This window comes from Emydura macquarii, unplaced genomic scaffold (genome assembly GCF_026122565.2).
Source record: "Emydura macquarii macquarii isolate MOO-44397 ecotype Brisbane River unplaced genomic scaffold, CSIRO-AGI_Emac_v2 contig_3287, whole genome shotgun sequence".
Classification (NCBI taxonomy): domain Eukaryota; kingdom Metazoa; phylum Chordata; order Testudines; family Chelidae; genus Emydura; species Emydura macquarii.
Window position 1 is genome coordinate 3,602,930 of NW_027133424.1, and position 21,374 is coordinate 3,624,303.

General features: G+C 44.5%; 1 protein-coding gene across 5 annotated transcripts in view; it reads left to right on the forward strand.

The window, feature by feature from the left end:
* COP1 (COP1 E3 ubiquitin ligase) overlaps positions 1–21,374 on the forward strand; it is a 186,622-nt gene that overhangs the window by 101,401 nt on the left and 63,847 nt on the right. For 4 of the 5 annotated variants that reach the window (XM_067532416.1, XM_067532414.1, XM_067532411.1 and 1 more), the window contains exon 15: positions 366–482. In XM_067532416.1, coding sequence (XP_067388517.1) covers positions 366–482 — 117 coding nt within the window. Of the gene's footprint in view, positions 1–365; positions 483–16,684; positions 17,282–21,374 lie in introns of those variants that run through there. The other variant, XM_067532415.1, reaches the window with a different exon arrangement.

Genomic DNA, 21,374 nt, shown 5'->3' on the forward strand with positions numbered 1-21,374 from the left:
GCCTTGGGCATATTGAGATTACAGTATGCAGCTAGTCACCTGCTTAAGGTTCCAAACTCCATGGGAACATAGACTTCAATCATTGGATAGTTTTTTATATGTGGTCTTTAGAAGTAGCACACTACTGTTCGGCTTGAGAATGTGCTGAAAATTGATCAACAACTAAAAGCTGCCTTTTTGTACCCACTAATTTTGTTCACCATCTTAAAGATACTAATATTCATGAAAATCCCAACAGTCAAGTATTTGATAAGTTTCTGCAGGAACCTATTCGTGTACTGACCAAGTTTTTACATCTTTCAAAAAGCATTTTCAGCCTCAGTTACCCATTTCTCCCTCTTTTTTTGTTTTCTGTTTCTCCTCAGTGAAGCTGTGGTCTACCAACCTGGATAATTCAGTCGCGAGTATTGAGGCCAAGGCCAATGTGTGTTGTGTCAAATTCAGCCCCTCTTCAAGATATCACCTGGCTTTTGGCTGTGCAGGTAGGTAACAAGTGTGTTTTTGTTGAGGAGCGGAAGGGGCAGAATCCCTCATTTTTCTGACTACTCCTGTTTGCAACCAAACAAGATGTATCTGTGAGCCCAGATTCTTCAAAAGACCCTCTGAGCCACATTTTCAGTTGCTCTGCACCCACAAATGGGGTTGGATTTTTTTAACAAATACTCTGCACCAAGCAAGCTGCCATTGTGACACTGAAGTGGCAAGCTCTTTGACTCTGCTCAATAATTTTGATGCTAAAATGGAAGCTGAGATCTCTTGAAAAATATGACCTATAGTGCATTTATTAAGATCCTTAAAAAAAACTTAGGCCTTTGTCACAGGACCAGTGAGACCACGGCACTATGGGGGGTGAATCTGCCCTGCAGTAGCCTGCTGCCACCTAACTGTCTATGTGCACCCTGATGAAATGCATTAAGTTGATTAATGTGTTTTGAGCTAGACCCATTTCAGAGGACTGGACAGTTAGGTGGCAGCAGGCTAATGCGAGATAGTCACACCTCAGGTTGCTGTTATCTAATGGCTTGTTTATACAAACACTAAGCCACTATAAGAAACTAATATCCAGACATCTTAGAAATACTTCATTATGCTTAATTATTTTGCTGGACTTCCTTACTCAGTAAATAGTTACATGTATGTGTTGCTGCATATGAGGCTCTGTGAATAATATAGAACTAGAAGGGCTGTCGTGGTTGCACCTCAGGTGCCCTGTGCAGCACAGGATTAACGTATGCTTCCAACATCTGGAGTGTTATTTCATTCTTAGCCCTATCACTCTCCTGTTTCTGGTCCTCTGGGCCAGATGAGAGATCTTGGCTAACTCTGACTTTCTGGTGGCAGCACTTGGGGGTTGTGGGGAGGGAATTATATTGATTTAAAATAGTCTGTTGATGACCTCACTAGAATTCCAAAATGGATGTAGTTTTGAGGAGTGTGTAAACATAATTTATTGTTCATGGAAACTGCTGAAAACAGCATGTGGTGCCCACAACTGTTTCATTGGCATAAAAATAACTCTGCATTTCCTCCTCTTTGTCGCTTTTAATGTACTTGTAACAAGAATTTCTGATGGTTTTGTATGCTCTGAACTTTGAGATATTAAAATACCATGTTTTTGCCAATAGTTTGCCATCTTATTAAAATTCACAGTTCCAGGCAGACTTTGCTTAGATTGTGACTCTTAAGAAGAAGAAGAAAAATTGAATTTTGATACATTGTAAAAATGGACTGAAGTTGGAGTGTGTAAATATTGACTTGCTTGATAAAAGCATCCCCACAGTTTAGTAAACTATGTGCAAAAATAGAATTGAATTACAATACTCATCAGCAATATTAGAATGTAAAGGACTCTTCATGAAAGACTTTAGGGAAATGAGTGCAGGAATCACCTCTGACAAATGGTACAGCTGCGTAAAAGACATCAAGCATCAGAATTTTTTTCTGTTAAATCAGAACCATAATTGCTATTTATCTAAAAATGTATTGGGGGAGAAAGGCGTAAATTTATAAAGCCCAGATGAAAACTAGATCAGAATCTAGAAAAATGTTAAAACTGCAAGACATGACATTAAAGCAGTTCAAATGTTTCATAAACCATATTGGACTTTAATCCTATGAGCAAGATGGGATTAAGAGGCAGTAAAGTGTTGGAGTCATTTGGAGATTTTTAGGTACTGTGGCAAACAGCTGACTCCACCCTAGTGGGCCTCACGCGTCTGTTGCTTGTAGTGGGTCAGGGGGTCTCCAGTTACCCCATCTTCCCCGAGGAGGGGGTAGGGACCCGGGCCCACCCACTCCTCCAGGTCCCAGCCCAGGGGCCCTATGAGAAGCAGCTATGTGCTGCTGGCACCGTGTTCCCAACTGCAAATTCTCTTCCTCTGGGCTAATTTTCCCTCTCCTTCTGGCTTCTTGAGCCTGGTACCTTCCTCCAGTCCGCTCCTCCACAGAATCTCTGCACTCCGGTCCGCTCCTCCACACAATCTCTGCACTCCTATGATATGATATATGATATATGATATGATATGATATGATACAGCACTCCTACTCCTTTCAACTTGTGCACTGTCTGTTTGGGTCAGAGGGTTTTTATGGAGCACCTGGCTGGTCCCTAATTGGCCGTAGCTGCTCCTAATTGCCCCCTAACGACTCTCAGCTAAACTGCAGGGAACAGAGCCCAGAGCATTCTGAGGCTTACATATCTCCCTTCAATCACTTTTCTACTTCCTTCTGCCTTCGCAATATCGCAATACCTACTCTCAAAATGCACAGGTGAAAGGTTTTGCTAAAATGCTGTGGAGCAAAATTGCATTAATAATGGGGAGAAATAGCTGGAGAGGGGAAGTAATAAGTTGAGAACCACGTGTTTACATTATACTTGGTACTTTGGGGAAATTGAATCTATAAACCCAAGTTAAAATCGATATCTGGCTACTTAATGATTTGCTGAAAGAATCATGTGGAGGCACTGAAATGGTGGGAATGACTTGCCCATAAAGCACTTCTAATGGATCTTGCAATCACAAATCTGTATGAAAATAACATATGGAATAAATGACAGAATGGAAGAATTTAATAGGATCTGGAACCTGATTTTAAACTTTACAATGAAACAAATTTCTATGTTAAGTGTAAATGCAGTCTGTGCATTCAGTTTATTGTATTGTTGGGTAAGCAAAGGGATAGTTATTATATTTCTCATATTTCTCTTGCATATACCAATTTCAAATAATTTTATAATGCTCACAAATTTCATGTATTTTAGAGGGAAGGAAATATAAGTTATAAATTTAATAGTTTTAGAGTTGCTTTTAGGCTGTAAAACTAATAAGGGAATATAAAAAGTGCTTTCGAGAGCGCAGTATTGGAAATGAATCCCCCCCTTTGAAAGAAATGGCAGATCAGAAACATATAGTCCCATTTTACCATCACTGTCAGCACTCTGTGGGAACGAAGACATTCTGTAAAACAAACTCATTGACTGAGAACTAAAATAATGGTGGCTCATTACGTAAAATGTAGCATATCTTACACAGGGAGGGGTGGAAATGTTACACATTTTACGAGATTGAAATCCCATGAAACAACCAATTACCCAGATGTTAAGCGTGGAACACAATGTGCCTCCATATACAAACTTCATGAGCTTATATCATGAAATTAGAGCAGCAGTTCTCAAACTTCAAGAGTCAGCACCCCTTATCTAAAACTCTAGAGTACTTTGCAATGCCATCTTTATGATTTTTATCAGTTATGAAGGATGCTTCTATTGATATACTAATGGGTATTTTTACACACCTGTTATCAGTGATATGCATACTACAGTTTGAGAACAACTGAATCAGAACACTTTCAGGAGAAGAGCAAAAGTTAGTGTGGTGACAAAGTTTCATACTTAATACTGGAGACATAAATGGATGAACCAATTTAAAAAAACACCGTGGTGTGGAGTACATTTTTGATTCTCTTCTTTGTATGCTGAGTAGATAAACTCCATGTGGGGAAGTTAAGGTTTAGGTCCTTGTTTGAGAAGTACAGTCTTCACTACACTTCTTGGATTTTGTGTTTAGCATCTGTTTTTGAAAGCTAATATGCACCTCAATTGCTAGGTACCTGCAACCCAACTTATCCTTAATGAAGTCTCGTGAGATGTGCATAAAGGAAATTTGTACTCTTATGCTTTGTGTATATGCCACGGGTATCGATCAGTACGTTCCTTTTATTTAGTGAAGTACTGAGGTGATTGATTCTGACCAGGTGCCAGGCAGCAAACTTTTTGGCACAGTTACTGTGAATTAGGGCTCACATAAGGTCAGAAGGGACAATCATGATCATCTAGTCTGACCTGCACATTGCAGGCCCCAGAAGCTCACCCACCCATTCCTCTAATAGACCTTTAACCTCTGGTTGAGTTACTGAAGTCCTCAAATCATGGTTTAAAGACTTTAAGGTACAGAGAATCCACCATTTACACTTGTTTAAACCTGCAAGTGACCTGTGCCCCATGCTGCAGAGGAAGGCAAAAAAACCCCCCAGGGTCTCTGCCAATCTGACCCAGGGGAAAATTCCTTCCCATCGCCAAATATAGCTATCAGTTAGACCCTGAGCATGAAGACAAGACACACCAGGCAGGTCTCTGCTCTAATAGCTTTGGCTACTGTTTTCTTACTGATAAAACTTTGCTGACTCTGCTAATTTGCCCATTGTAGTTCATATCATACAATTCCTTTTGATGAAGAACAGTCCTTTATGTTGAGCTCCTCTCCTGGCTCGGCCCCTTAATTGGTGGCAAGAGGAAAAAGGAAGCAGATGACTTAATGGTGATTTCTAAAATGAGAATGTATGGTTTGGGAGGTAGACCTATGGACTAAGAGTCAGAACTTTTGGATTCTATTTGTCAGTAGGGCAGGAGACGCTTTGGGCAAGTCATGGGCACCCTCTGTGCCTCATTTCATCTAATGGAAATAGCCCCAGGAAAGGGGTGCTGAGACCTAGCAGGCTAAAGATTTTGAGATGCCTTTGCTGAAGGGTGTTATATAATTATACTCCATTAAAGGGCATTTAAAGAGGGAAAGATCCCAGCTCTCCAATTTTAATGAAATATTCTATTTGCATGCTTACTGAGTTGAAACATCTTGCTGTATAAATTGTAATCGCTGCTGAATACAAAGTGCAGGTAATTTTGTGATCTCTTCCTTTCTTTTAAACAAGATAGTGTTTTTTATTGTGAAATTAGTGATGTAAATCAAGACCAAAGTTATTGTTCTGCCCCAGCAGTAACACTCTGATGCTTACTGGAAAATAAATGGGCAGAAGCACACCTTAGAAAAACATGACTGAAAATGTATGCAGTTCGTAACTAGATTATTTTTCAGTCTGTTCAGTATCGAGGAGGCCAGAAACTTCAGCGAGCTAAATATAGCTGATAGCATGGTGAGAATAAAATAGTGCTGTAACACTGTTAACAGCTACCATTGACCCTTTATTTCCCATATGCTGTATAGAGATCAAGCCATCAAAATTCATGATTCCTAATTCTTGACATTAGAATGGCTTCCTGTTGGCATTATTATTTATTTGTATCAATGTTGTGCCTATGAGCCTTAGCCATGAATCAGAATCCAATTGTGCTGGGTGTTTTACAAACACAGAACAAAGATAGCTCTTTGGGGAATAGGCTTACAGTGTAAGATGAGGTAACAAATGGATGCAGGTGAATGAGAGTACAAGGAAACAATGCGACAGTTATTGATCAGCATGATCAGTAGTGATCTCAGCACACCAACAGCCTAGCTGTTGTCAAATTTTCTGTAAGCATCACGGACTGTAGACATCAGCAATAACAGGTCTCTCACCTTTTTGTCCTAACCATTTGTAGTTTCTTGCCCTTTCTCTCCTCCTCCTCCTCCACTCCATTCCTCTCACCCCCACAATGATACGGGACTTGAATGCTTCCCAGGAAAAACCTTTCATTTAAAAGGTCCCCTCTACCCTAGACCAACAGATGGGATTTTACACAACCAGTAGAAAATAGGTTTCTTATCAGTGAAGTCCAATGAGGGCTCCCATTCCTACAAAATCAATAAGCCATTCTGCATTTTCTCGGCCCCTTTGTCTCTCTGCACCCGCTCTCCCTTCTCACTTATTCTGAATGTACAGCAGGGCCTTTATAAAAAGCAAAAACAAAAAACACCCCTCCACTCTTGCATCTTAAACTGCTGCATTCTGCTCTTTCATTCAGATGTATAGTGAAAGGGCACAGGGGAAGAAACATCTGTATTTAATGGTAATGCCTCCAGTCAAAAATTTCCAAAGCAGCATTTTCAGTGGTTTTTTTTGCACTTGTTACCAGAGGTGAAGAATTGGTTTATGCTGTAGTTGTCCAAATGCAATGATACTAAAAGGTGAATTTTATTATCCTGTGTGTGTTTATCAAATGCCCATTTTTTCTCTCCTTTGCATCATGGAAAAAGACTCAACTTTCACAGAAAGCTATGTCCATAGTAGAGCTATTTAAATTCAGGGTTCTCTTAATGCAAGGTGCACAAATAACTCTTCAGAGTCCATGTGCAGGAGTAGATAGCGTACCAGCCCCTGCATGTTCACAGGGCTTTATGTGCACTTAAACCAAGAACCCCTTTTTTCTCCCATGCAAAGGCACTCCCTCCCTTTGTAGGTTTCCTAGGGAAGAGGACTGTCTGTTTACTGTCCCCTCTCTGCCTGTCTACTCTACGGTCACTATAATACCTGGGCACCTCAGAACAGAGTTCAGACTTGCAGCACCTCTGTGAGGTAGGAAAGTATTATCTCTTTTTAGATAAGGGCAACTGAGGCACAAAAAGATAAAAATGACTTTCCCTAGGTTGTAGAAGAGCCAAGATTTGAACCCAGATCTTTCACTTTGCCTTAACCACAAGATCATTATCTCCTTCTTTGGGCTTTCAAGGGGTGGTAGGTAGCCAATCCCCACTTTTAGGCACTTTAGAAGTCCCTATAATCCAGAGACCAATTTTCTACAGAACTGATAAGTACAAGAGATCAGATCACTGGGATTCCCTAGCAACTGCATACTAGAGATTATGACATCTGCCTCTCCATGCCTAAAGAGCAGCTTTTAAAATTGAGCTTTCCCAAATACAGTACAAGTGTGTAGTAAGCTGTGGTTACTCTGAAAACATACATACTTGAAATGCCTTCAGATCCCCTTGATTTTCTAAACTCAACCAAGTTTGCATTATCAGACTTTTTTTTTTATTTGCTTGTTCATGTTTAGTTTGTCATGTTGCTATTGTGCAGCACATAATAGATGACCTAGGACTAGAAGAGGATGTTAGTTATTAAGGTTCAAGATAGGAGGTCCTGTCACAATATGGAAGGTCTCTGCAGGGAACAGAACTCATTCAACAGTGTTCAGCATCACAGAAATTCATGATACTCAGGCTTTAAATAATATAGCCTTAAATTGTTAAATTAATAAATCAAACGAATGCTTATGCAGTGGTGTTGGCCTATAACTGATGGTGCAGGATGCCAAGCCAGTGATAATGGCTCATGATAGACCATACAAGACACATGTTGTTATATCAATAGCTTTATTTTCATTTATAAGTATTCTCCCATCTCTTCCTGAAGACCTCCTTCCTGTAAGCCAAAAGCCCCAATGCACTTCCAGTTCAGATCACCTCCGGCTGCTTCAGCAGCTTTGAATGAAGCTGATAATGCATTGGGTGTCCAGAAGACACCATTTCTTGGACCATCCATATCAATGGAATGTTGATTATCTACAATAGATGGAGCAGTAACTTTCTGCAAATGTCATGTTGTAAAAGCAGTCTTTCAGGCTGCTTCAGATTTGTGTGCTTCAGCTGCTTTGTCACTTCCAGCTATTAAATGGAGGAGCAATGTGACATTAAGGACCAAGAAGATAGATTGGGATTTTTGTAAAAGAATGTGAAGACTTTTCAGTTAAAACAAGTTCTTACTTTAATAGGCTCTCACTGGTAAGCACCTAGCTATATTGAAAACCTAAATTGATTCCCAAATCATCTATTGAGAGTGCACACATGATATTTGCCCTGGAACTAGATTGATACTTTGGAGATGAGATGCAAATTACCTTTTTCTGTGAATTTATGGGGAGACTCTCTTAAGGCACAAAGGACAGCTAAGCACTCAGCTCACATTTGTGTCTGAAAGTATCTCCCTCAGTGATCTTGAAAAGTCCCAGACAGGTAACACTGTAGACTGAAATCTTCATCTGCAGACTAGATATGGCATGGGGATGTACAGAGTTTCCCCATCACTGTATATCAGCCTTGACTTCGGGTTGCTCTTCTGGGGTGTTGAGTTTCTGCACCCAGTCCTTAGTCTCTGAGACTGCCAACAGGTGTGCCAGTTTTGATGACGTGGTACGAAAGTGGACTCTTGTTCTCTTGGAAGCAAACGACCTCAGCTGAATAAATTAAACAGCCAATAGATAAAACCCAAGTATCATATTTGTTCTTACCTTCACTGAAGAAATCCTCATTGTTTCCTAACCCATTCCTTGGAAGCTCCTGTGATTCCAGAGTCTGTTGGTTTGAGAGAAATCTATATTTCTACTTCGAGTGATTGCTCATATCCATTCCAATATAGGTGAGTGCACGCTACCGTGCACTGGTTCCCGGAACTTTTTCCCCTTAGCATACTCTGTAGGATTGGCTTAGGTGCCCCCTGGAGTATCACGCTCCTGCCACGGTATATGAGGCACTGCCGACCCTGTGGGCCCTCAGTTCCTTTTTTCTGCCCGTGACAGTTGCTGGAAGGTCTTGCCTCTTGCCCTTTAGCAAGTAGCAATCCCCTTACGAACTGTTATCGTTGTTAAAAAGTGAGTAGTTAGAGTTAAGTGTTTAAGTGTAGTTAGTTAGATTTAGAATAGAGGCACCCTTAAGGGCTTAGGGCCGGGCCATGTCCAGGTCTCCTGGTTTTAAATCCTGTGCCGCTTGCTGCAAACCTCTGTCTGTAAGCGACCCCCACAATCACTGCCTTAAATGCTTGGGGGAGCAGCATTGTCAGGACAAATGTAAAATCTGCAGAGCCTTCAAGCCGCAGACTCAAAAGGAGAGAGAGATCTGGATGAAGGCTATTTTGATGGAGGCGGTGCTCTGCCCAGACTCTGAACCGGCGCGTTCCCCCGAAGCACCAAGCGTCTCCTCGGTGCAGAGTGCTCCACCAAGTCCACCAAGCGAAGTCTCCCTCCAGATGGCCAGAGAGGATAGAGCGTGGCAGATCCCCTCATAGCTCCAACTACGAGTCGTCGAGCTCCTCCTCACCACGGCATCGAGAACGGTCCATGGCACTGGAAGCATCGTGTTCGAGGTGGCGTCGATCCAGGTCTGCTTTGTGCAGCTCCCGTACCCCGGCACTGAGCCCTTCACCTCCACGACACCGGTCCCGATCCCCGGCGCGGAGTCTGGCGCAGATCCTGGTGTCGAAGGACCCGGCACCGACAACACAGGCCACTTTGACACGTCGCTGTTCGCGATCCTCGGAGTCGGACTCGGCACTGAGGTGGCATGGGCGGCACCACTCCCGGTCCCCAAAGGGCAAGCGGCGCCAGAAGTCCATGGCACTGAAACGAAGGTAGTCTTCCTCCAGCTTCTTGAGCCGTGCATCTGCCCATCGGCCTCGTTCGCGACGGCACTGACACTCCTCAACCTCGTTGGGGTCATCGGCAGGTCCCTGGCAAAGACAAGCAGAAGCTGCAGACACCATTGGCACGGCTCCAGCGGCTCCGTGTCCCGCAAGGGCAAGTCCCGCCACGACGCCCCGCAGCCAGCACCGATGCCGGCACCAGGGTGGCCGCAAGGGCCCTGGCAATGGCCATACTGGAGCCCATGGGGGGCGCAGATGGGGCAAGGCACTATATCTGTCCCTTCTTCAGTGGCACAACCGGTGCCCCCCCAAACCTAGCCAACAGGCTAAGGGCCATTCCTCGGAGGAGGAATCGGACCGTGAGGAGGGACCATCTGTGGGGCCCCTTCCACAATCCTCTTCCTCTGATGAGGCGGCCGCCAGGGACCACAGGGCGCCTCTACCTGACTTCAGGGCCCACCAAGAGCTCCTTAAGAGGGTGGCCAATAACTTGAATATTTAGCTTGAGGAGCTCTCCGAGGAGGATGACCCCCTCTTGGGGTGGTTGGGTCAGCAGGACCATCGAGAGTGGCCCTCCTGGTACATGAGTCCTTAAATTGGCCAAGGCTCTCTGGCAAACCCTTGCCTCGATTGCCCCCACCTCCAAAGTCGCTGAGAAAAAGTATTATGTGCCAGCAGAGGCGTTTGATTTCTTGTACACCCATCCAGCCCCGGGAACCCTGATGGTTGATGTGGCCAACCAAAGAGATCGGCAAGATGGCTTGGGCACCATGCCTAAGAACAAGGATAATAAAAAACTTGACTTGTTTGGCCGCAAGGTCTATTCCACCGGGGCCCTTCAACTGAGAATAGCGAACCATCAGGTGCTCCTAGGTCGTTACAGCTTGAACCTATGGAACTCAAGGAGGAGTTTCGCAGAGGGGTTGCCCCAGGACCAGGTGGCAGACTTCGCCATGGTCCTGGAAGAGGGTGGCAGGGGCGGCGTCGCAAACCGCCAGTGATGCTGTGGACAATAGCCATGTGGTGGTGTTTGTGGCTGCAATCATCCGGGCTGTCCCAGGAAGTGCAGCAATCCATCCAGGACCTGCCCTTCGATGGGGCAGCCCTATTCTTGGACAGAACAGATGAGAAGCTGCACGCTCTAAAAGACTTGCGAGCTATGCTCCGGTCCTTGGGACTTTACACCCCCAGGCCTCGAGGCATCAGTCTCGGCCGCAGCCCCAATGCCAGGCCCAACCGCCCCTAGGCCATCCGCCCCCAGGGTCTTCACGAAGTGCATGGCGGTGGTGGCGGCCCACTTGCACCGCAGAGGGGTGCAGATCTTCCCCTACCTGGACAACATGTTCGGAACAGCCTATCCCTCACCTGCACGACATGCACCAGTCTGGGGCTGCTCATAAATGAGCAGAAGTCCATTCTCACCCCGGTGCAGCATATAGATTTCATTGGGGCCACCCTGGACGCTACCCAGGCCAGAGCCTTCCTCCCGCAGCCTCAGTTCGAGGCGATGGCCGTGATAATCGCCCAACTACATAGGTGTCCCACGACGACAGCCAGGCACTGCCTGCAGCTGTTGGGGCATATGGCGGCCTGCATGTATGTGGTGAGGCTGGCTCGCCTCAAACTCAGGCCTTTCCAGGCATGGTTAGCCTTGGTGCATGCACGAGCCAGGCACTCCTTGAACAGGGTGGTCATGGTTCCCCCACAGGTCCTGGCCTCCCTGAACTGGTGGAGGACTCCCGGGGAGGTGTTGAGAGGGGTTCCTTTCCGGGATCTAGCCCCATCAGTCACCCTAATTATGGACGCTTCAGCTGTGGGGTGGGGGGTACGGACCTGAGCACCCAGGGGCTCTGGTCGGTGGAGGAGACGAGGCTCCATATCAACGTCCGGGAACTCAGGGCGGTCCGGTTGGCCCGCAAGGTGCCCCTCAGATTCCTGAGGGGCAGGATGGTGCAGGTCCTCACAGACAACACAGCAGCCATGTTCTGTATGAACAGGCAGGGGGGAGCGCGCTCCTCGGCCCTTTGCCAGGAAGCCATTCAACTTTGGGACTTTGCGGTGAGGCACGACTTCCATATATCGGCCTCTCACCTCCCTGGGGTCAGGAACAATGAGGCGGACCACTTCAGCAGGTCGTTTCTACCCCACCACGACTGGTCACTACACCCGGAGGTGATAACCTTTATCTTCTGCAAGTGGGGTGTTCCCCAACTGGACCTGTTCGCGTTGTCCTGGAACAGGAAATGCCCGAGGTTCTGCTCACTCCGGGATCGTGAGCCGGGCTCCATCTCTGACGTGTTCCTCATACACTGGATGGGGACCCTCGTGTATGCGTTTTCCCCTCCCCATTCCGCTCCTGCCCAAGGTCCTCTTGAAAATCAAGAGGGACAAAGCGGATGTGATACTCATTGCCCCAGCCTGGCCGAGACAGCATTGGTTCAGCATGCTGCTGGACCTATCCATTGCCCTGCCTGTGGAGCTCCCGAGGCGTTACGACCTGCTCTCCCAGGACCAGGGTTGCCTGCTGCACCTGGACCTAGATTCCCTCCACCTGACGGCCTGGAGGCTCTGTGGCTGACGGAGGGGGAGAGAGCCTGCTTGGTGCAGGTCCAACAGATTCTGCTGGGCAGCAGAAAACCTTCCACTCAGGTCGTGTACCGGGCCAAGTGGAAACGATTTACCTGTTGGGCAGAGTCTCGGGACATCACACAGAGCTGCTTGCCTATACAGGCAATCCTATAGTATCTGCTCCACCTGAAGCTCCAGGGTTTAGTGCTGGGCTCCCTGAAAGTGCAACTGGCGGCCATCTCGGCCTTCCACCAGCCGCTGGAAGGGATATCCTTATTTTCCCACCCTATGTCAGTCAGGTTCCTCAAAGGGGTGGAGAGGCTGTACCTGCAGGTCCATGACCAGGTGCCTCCCTAGGATCTGAACCTGGTCTTCACCAGGGACCCCCCTTGGAGCCCATGGCTACATACCTGCTGCTCATCCTCTTTTGGAAGGCAGCCTTCCTGGTGGCCATTACGTCAGCTAGGATAAGAGCTTTAACCTCTGAGCCCCCCTACACCATCTTTTATAAAGACAAGGTGCGGTTGAGACCCCATCCAGCTTTCCTGCCTAAGGTTTTTTCCAAAACCTCATGGGTCGGAGGAGGAGTGGAGATGGCACTTGCTGGACATGAGACGAACCCTGGCCTACTACATCGAGAGGACATGGCCGTTCCGGAAGTCGACGCAGCTGTTCGTGGCAGTGGCGGACCGGATGAAGGGCTCACTTGTCTCCACCCCGTGCATCACCACCTGCATCAGGTGCTGCTACGAGCAGGCGAAGGTGCTGCTTCCAGGAACTGTTTCAGTGCACTCAACCAGAGCCCAGGCCTCGTCGGTGGCCTTCCTGGAACGAGTGCCCCTGCAGGACATCTGCAAAGCAGCTACCTGGTCGTTGGTGCACACCTTTACTTCCCACCACGCCATCGTGCAGCAGGCGAGAAAGGACGCAGGGTTCGGCAGGGCTGTGCTGATGAGAGCAACTCACCGATGACTCCTACCTACCGCCAAGGAATGGCTATTTAATCACCTATATTGGAATGGATACGAGCAATCATTCAAAGTAGAAAACAGGGTTACTTACCAGTAACTGTTCTTCAAGATGTGTTGCTCATATCCATTCCACACCCACCCTCCGTCCCCGCTGTCGGAGTCGGCGGAAAGAAGGGACTGAGGGCCCGCAGGGTTGGCGGTGCCTCATATACCACGGCATGTGCACGGTACTCCAGGGGGCGCCTAAGCCGACCCTATGGGGTATGCGAAGGGGGAAAAGGTTCTGGGAATCAGTGCACGGGATGCACACTCACCTATATTGGAATGGATATGAGTAACACATCTCAAAGAACAACGGTTACTGGTAAGTAACTCTGTTTTTCTGAAAGTGAGCATTGCTTCACTTTCATGTGCCATGAATATTTAAATCCATTACTTACTCTTAAAAGTAAACTGGATACATTTTTCTTAGCATAATGTTCTGAAAGTTTCAATTTTTAGTAGTCCCTTCCCTCCCCTCCCCTCCTCCATGCACCTTTTGCACCTACTACTGCCTTGACATGCATCAATAGTATCAAAATCCAGGGAGCTAGATTATAAACTGTTTCCATTGTAGTCTAATACAAGAGTTGCAGCCAATACTGTACCATCTTGTACTTATAGCAAAGCTAGTTTGTTTATTGTAGCCAGCACTTGAAATGAAGACCACCAAGGAGAGGCCCAAATGGTAGTATTTGCAGTGTTGTAGCCATGTTGGTCACAGTATATGAGACAAGGTAGGTGAGGTAATGCCTTTTATTGGACCAATTTTTGTTGGTGGAAATGGCAATCTTTGGAGCTTCACAGAGCTCTTCATCGGATTTGGAGAAGGTAACGAGATTATCCAAGCTAAAACACATGATGAGACAGATCCTTAAGCAGAAAAGTTTCACACACAACTATTGTGTAACAGTTTGGAGAAATGTTAAACAGTTGCCAGATTTCATCCCAGAGGTGGTTGCTCTTCAGGAGTGGGTGAAGTGATAAAATCAATTTGAAAAGCTTCATTTGACTCTCCAGAAAAGAGGATAAATGTCATTATCGGAAATGGATGTGTTAATTGTTTTGCTTAAATATTCTTTTTCTGAACATTTTCTTATAACTTAGTTGAAATCATTGCCACAAAATTTTTCAAATTAAGATTGAAATGAATCTTGTAAATCAAGAACAGAATAGGCAAGTCTAGATTAATCTTTTCCAGAAATGCCTAATTTCTGTCACTACCAGCTACCGCTGTATCCCTTAGAGAGAAAAATGCTTTCCCACTTTAGGCGTTCCCAAGGCAGCAGTGTACTCAAAGGAATTGCTTGATGGAATGGCACCTTCTATAATGCTTCAACACATCATGTATTTCATGTTCATAGTAATACTGTATAGGAGGCTGCTTGGACCAAGATTAACTCTTCCTGTTCCTTAATCAAGTGCTGTATCCATTTAGACCTTTTTAATGTGTATCATTTGCTGCATTTCAGTGAAGCTTAGCACACAGCTATAAAGCTTGTGGCCCCTGAGTGTGCAATATGCTGATATTAGATTTAGTGTATTGTAGAGTGTATCTATTTTAGAGAGATTTTTATGACATAGTATATGAGCACTTAAGCATAGTAAGAATTCTAAGGGAAGATGATTCTACTAGAATGCCACACTAAAAGCTGTGTTGAGAAGTTTACATGGTTTGGCAACCAAATATCAGGAAATATCAAAACTAAGGTTGCATGGGCAACTGTAATTCTGCCCCCCTCATATATGGTTTGATACAATCTAATTATATTGCAGACTGTCTTAACATTTTTCCTGACATAAATTAGGTGCATTATCTTGGTAACTTTTTTATTTTTATATGTACACTTGTACATCAGGACCATGCCTGCACAGTGGATGCCTTTGTGCCCAAGGATATAAAGAGCCGAGCAGGCCAAACCATCCCTCAGTTCCTTCTTACCATCTGTGGCTGCGAACTGGAGCACCTGCAGTGTCCTCTTTGTGTATTTTGCAGTTTTGATATGGTTGTGTATATAGTTAGAATAGCATTTGTAGTTTCTCCCCTCCCTTCCACCCCTCTCCCACACATACACCGGTTGGCTAGATATAAAAAACCTTGTATTTGCTAGTGACTTCCCTGATCCTGCGATTTAGCTGCTATCCCTGAAACAAGTCCTTGGGATTCAAAAGTTGGCCCTTCTATTACAAAGCTTAATGACGAGAACTCAAGGTGCCTCTTTTGCCTTTGAAAGAGGCATATCATTGATAGAGCAACAAACTGAGTATCTTTCTCCAAGAGGACACACATGGAGAGAGGCTCATCTTAAACTCTTTCTCCTGGAGAACTCAATGAGAGCCTCTTCAGAACTGGTGGAAAGGGCGCCTCAGGCCTGAATAGGCTTCCTCAGATAATGCTCCTGTGAGCGGCTGCTAACTCTTAAGTTTCTGAAACCTTCATCAACTGAGACCAACGGAGCAGCTAAGTTCTCTTCCACTCAGTCAGAGAGGGGTAGGAAAACATTATTCCCACAGTGAGTGCAGACCTAGGTCACACTCCTCAGGACCTAGTAAAATGAGGCACCCTTCCCCACCCTTCTTCAGGGACCCCATGAGCTACTGACAGGAGGCAGCTCATGTAAGATGACAAGGGATCTAAGAATTGTATTGCGATGACTGTCGCATTTTGAAAAAGATCACTGTTGCAAGTGAGCAATTCCATTCACCTGATCCTATGTCTTTTCACAGTGCTAGGTCTCAAGATCAGCAAAGAAAAATCATCACTTCACCCAAACAGAGAATAGAGTTCATAGGGGTGGTATTAGATTCCACGTCAGCCAGAGTGTATCTGCCACGGGAGAGATTCAAGACTCTGGTAGACCTGATCAATTAGCCACATATACTCTTAAAGATCTGTCTTGGACTCTTTGAATCATATGGCCTGTTGTAGTAACTGAACCTACAAATTTACTTTATTGTGAGCCTAATGTAAAAAGTATATAAAAGTTCATAAGCTATCACAATAACCTATAATAAATGTTGATGGGAAGTAGGGTAATCAGACAGCAAGGGTGAAAAATGGGGATGGGAGTTTGAGGTAATAGACATCTATATAAGACAAAACCTGGAATATTGGGACTATCCCTATAAAATCGGGACATCTGGTCACCTAATGGGAAGAGAGATGAAAACCAGAGACTAAATTAGCCCAAACAAAAAGGGGTGACTGATATTGTTCAAGGACGAAGTTGAAATCATGCTTGATAAAAACAGAAGATGTGGAACTGGAAATTAATTAACCAGAATTGGTGTGTCTGATATCAGGCCTAATTGATGGACCAGGTAGTGAGGGGATGGGCTACTCCAGCTATCATTTCTTTTTGGGTCCCTAAAGACTTTTTGAGTGAGAGAGGAGGAAGAGACAGAAGAACAGACTGAGGTTACTAGAACGAGCTTCACCTCATGGCTACTACCTCTACTATTTTCTGGGACCATAGGCCTTACTCAGCCTGATCCTGAGAGAAGTCCTGACCAGGCTGGAGAAGGGGGATCCAGATGACATCATCATTTCTATCAGCTCCAGCTGAATCCTAAACATCACCAAATGGGATTGGACTTCAACACCAACAGTAGTAGCAACAGCTCCATCCCATTACACCTAACTTCTTCTCTTTTCCCCCAGACGGCAGTTATTACTGTCTTTGATACCCTCTTGTTTAAGTCTCTTAGATTATATTTCCTTCTGAAATTATCTCCAGCTCAAGGAAAAGGAAACAAGAAATGTTATTAAAATGAAAGCCTAATGAAAGTCTTAATTTACCTTTCAGTGTCTTTAGCTCTTTTTCCTTCTTCTCTATATCGTCAATAAAAAGTTAAAGGGATTTTTTAACGGTGTGTTTGCCATGGTGCTAAGCAGGTTGAGGTCTCTGTATACCAAACCCCAGGTCTTTGTTTAACACTGTTTAAAGATGGGCAGTGACTGGGGTATGAGAACACCATTGGCCCATACATTCTATCTGAATTAAACAGGTCTCATGCACTTGTGACATGACATGCCAGACTTCACCTGTGCTTCATGCAAGGTTTATCTACCAAACAGGCATCATGTGGATGTGAGGGTTCGTATCCCCCAAGAAGTCCCCTCCTCATTAAGTTGGTGGTAGGACCCTCTCCAGCTATGTAAAGAAATACTCTCTAGTCCACCTCTGCCTTTGAAGAAGCTGGTGATAGATGCCCCCACACTTGGATTGGGAGCTCACCTAGATTAACCTCAGACCCAAAGTCTCTGGACTCCCAAAGAGATTTACCTCCACAAAAATGTTCTAGAACTCGGAGATATTCATTTAATATGCATGGTATTTCTTCCCATGCAATGTGAACTAAGTCTAGGTAATGATGGAGAACATGACAGCATTATTTTATGTCAACAAACAGACATGAGCACTATCATCCCTCCCCTATCCCTCCACCTTTGCTGAGAAGCTATTCTCTGTCATCACAAAATGACTGTGTATGTACCAGGCTTACTCACCAGGCAATTTGCAGATGTCTAGAACTCTGTCCTGCAGTGTATCTTCCATAGTTGGGATTTACCCAACAGTAAATTTGTTTGCATCAGGTCAGAACAAGAAATGTCAAACATTCTGTCTAGTAAACTGACCCATGAAATGAAATGGTAATGGTTCTCCAGGCTGCATGACACCAGACTCCTTAAGTCCAGAAGACCAGGAGTTAGGGTTCCTATCTGCTATCCATCAGCTCCCTAAGGGTACATTTAGCAGCAATATCAGCATTTCATCTTCCCGGTCAGGGTCACACCATATTTTCCAACCCTATGGTTGCTAGATTTCTCAAGGACCTTATGCATGTTTTTCTCATTCCAAGATCCTCCTCCTTTCTGGAACCTCAGTATGGTTTTAGCCAATTAACAAGACCTCCTTTTGAGCCTCTAGCAACTTTGTTCTGTACAACATCTTGTGATGCTGGGAGACCAGGTGTCAGCTCATGCTTAGGCCTAACTGAACACTGACAGATAGAAACCAGTCTGACTCACCTATGTGTTAGTATTTTTAAAATAGATATTAGAGTTATAAGAATGTTTAGTGTTTAGACTTTATGAAATCCTGTAGGATACCACATAAATAATCATACTTATAATATTTGTATCTCCCGTTATTAAGGTGGTAATTAAATGTTTGCTCTGTAACTATAAAAATGTTTGCCAAAACTGCCCACAATCAGAGAAGCATCACTAAGTGTGAAATACTAGTTTACTACTAGGGGTCATCTCCTGCCCAACAAAACAAGGCCCATAGATATCAGATGCATTGTGGAACAACAGTGGACAAAAGACTTTGTTGATTGCACCCCCTCTCTCTCACATCCATGAAATGGAGATGTGCACAAACCCTTGTCCCATCTGCGTCAGCTCTGGGGGAAAGAGAGAAAAATCATGTTGCTTAGAAGTCAGAGAGGGCAATATTTCTAAGCATAAACAAGCTGCTTAGTTTGGGCTAACTCTAAAGGACATATAGAGCATGCGTATATAGCAGCTACTATCACCTTTTGGAACATCAGACTGTAACTCATTTTTGTGTGTATGTTTACCTGCTTTAACCTTGTAATTAACTCTTTCATAGTTAATAAATCTTTATTACAGGATTTGCTACAAGCATTGTCTTTGGTAAGCTATCTAAAGCACAATGGACCTGGGTAAGTGACTGGGATTGGGAGTAACCTGAATATTACTGTGATTTTTGTGCAAGGGACTATCTGTCACAAAGACAGGCTTGCTTGGGTGGCAAAATAGACCAGGGTATCCAAGGGGACTTAAGGCTGTAATTGTGCTTGAAGAGTTGACACTTGGTGAAATCTAATTATAGAACATGCAGCCAGTTTGGGGTTTGTGCCCTGGTTTGTAACAGTCTGCCCTGAGGTTGGCACCCATGTTTGAGCGCCACTCCAGACAGCCTGCTGTCTATCTGACAAGAAACCAATCTTTGAATTGTAGGAATGAGGGAGAAGGGCCTTTTTATGTGAGAATCCTGTGCCGATCCAGCTCTTTACAGTCACAAAAGACACAGATGGACAAGTATTCCACCAAAAAAAAATACATTTCTTTCCCCTCCACATCTGAGCCCCTGCCCTAGATTAAGATTACTATCTCTAATGATGTATGTCTGTCTTTTCCCTCTTAACATGAGGCAAGTTAGTTAGTGGAGATTTTATAGGCTGTTATGTCAAAAGCTTTAGACAAGTCAATAAAAAATGTTCCCAATGTCTAAAGACCATTATCCATAGCCTGATGAATGTCATCTGTAACCTCAAGCCATAGGGAGTCTGTCGAATGCGAAGGTTAAAAACCAGGCTGGCAGTTCTCATCAATGCTGCTGTTCACTTCATGTACTCAACAGAGGCAGATACAGCTATATAATGAAATGCTAATGTTGAGCCATAGTTTAAAAATTGCAGTGTATTTGGTTCTAGTAAAAGAAGCTAAAACCACTGAGTGAAGCAAGGCATCTAGTGTAGGCACGTGCTATGCAGTTATCCCCACAGAGCTCTGTCAAAGAACAGAACTGCTAGCATGTAACACCCTATTGTCCTGGTTGTGAGCTTCTCAGGAACAGTGTGCCAGTTGTTAGCTTTCATGGCACTGCCAAGTATTCAGTTGAGGCTGCCAGACTGACTTAATGTAACTCAACCATATTGAAAACTCCAGCAATTCTATGCTTTCCTCAATTGTCACACTTCCAACCTTAGGTGACAAGGAAAATAAATCCAAAGAAACCTTGAGTTATGCAGGTGTTACATGGACTTTGGGCTGTCAAATATTGGCACAGTACCTGGGAGAGTGTCAGCCTGCAAGGAAAACTTGCATTGGATGCATTATCCTGCTTTAATGCCCCTGATTAGGTAACCATTGTTAAGCAGCTGGGGCACCTCTTTGAAACAATACTTAAGAGCTCACTGAACTATGGGTTTGATGTTTGTGAAACTGATCAAGATATAGACAAAAGGCATGATAAGAAACACACAGTGAGCCCAACATATCAAGTCATTTCAGGTGCACTCGTGAAATACAGAACAAGAACATTGTTCCAGTTCTCTGCTGTATCATGAGGGTTTCACGTCTAGAAAAGATTGCTAGTAGTCCATAGGGTGAAAGAAAATGATTATTCACAGGGAGACTGTCATCTTAATACAAAGTGAGGAAACTGTGTAAAAATAGAAGTGAAATACAGCAGCTAAATCAAACGTTTTCTGTTTTTATTTGCAGAAAATAAGTTCTTGTATTTGTGACAATTTCTGCAAGTACAGAAGGCAGCTTTGATATTAATGTGGTTTCATAAACGTTATGTGATGCATGTGATTGAGGTGGCTGTGCTGGAGTAGAATTTCTTGTAGTGTTGTTCTAAGGAGAAGGCAGGGATAGAAGAAATGCAAGGTGCACATCAGTGAGTTCTCCAGTGCCATTGGTGGCGCCCAGTAATTGTGTACATACAGGCAGATCGTGGTGTGATGTAGCTTTATCTCTTTTTCTCTCCCAATTATGTGACTGTTGTCGTGGTGCAAAGGGGAAAATAGGATGGTGTGTTTTTTGTATAAAAGTTGAATCTGTTCTTCCTCTTTAATATAATGTTTAATACTGTCACAGTTAGAAAGCCCTTTGCTCCCAACTACATTGAACCCAGCTTTATTTACTTTTGCCACAATGTCCAAAACACCTGGCTCTCAAGGAACGTGTTGGCATTAGTGATGGTAAATTGGTTTAACTAGCTCATCTTTCAGTGGGTTCTTGAATTCTTTTTTGCAGTCGTTCAGTCTCCTGAATTACAACCTCATGCCAATTCAGATTATCTCGTTAAAATGATAGGTATTTAGGTATGTACCCATGCTGTAGGTACCTGGAGTGCACCAGCAGGGTTCACACAGGGCAGTTAGAGCGCAGCTTGTGCTTTTGGGCAATAAATCCAGTGTCCCTGACAGTTGCTGCAGCTTGCCTCCTATCAGGCCCTCCCTGCACAGCCTGCAGGGGAGGGGAAACCAGAGGGGCAGGAGGTTGCAGTGGCAGAGGAAAGAGGGAATGGGACAGAATAGTGAGACGAGGAGGAGGATCATCCCGGGAAGGAGGTCTAGATCCTGGGACTCACCAAGTTAATTAAGGGTCCTACATGACCTAGGAGG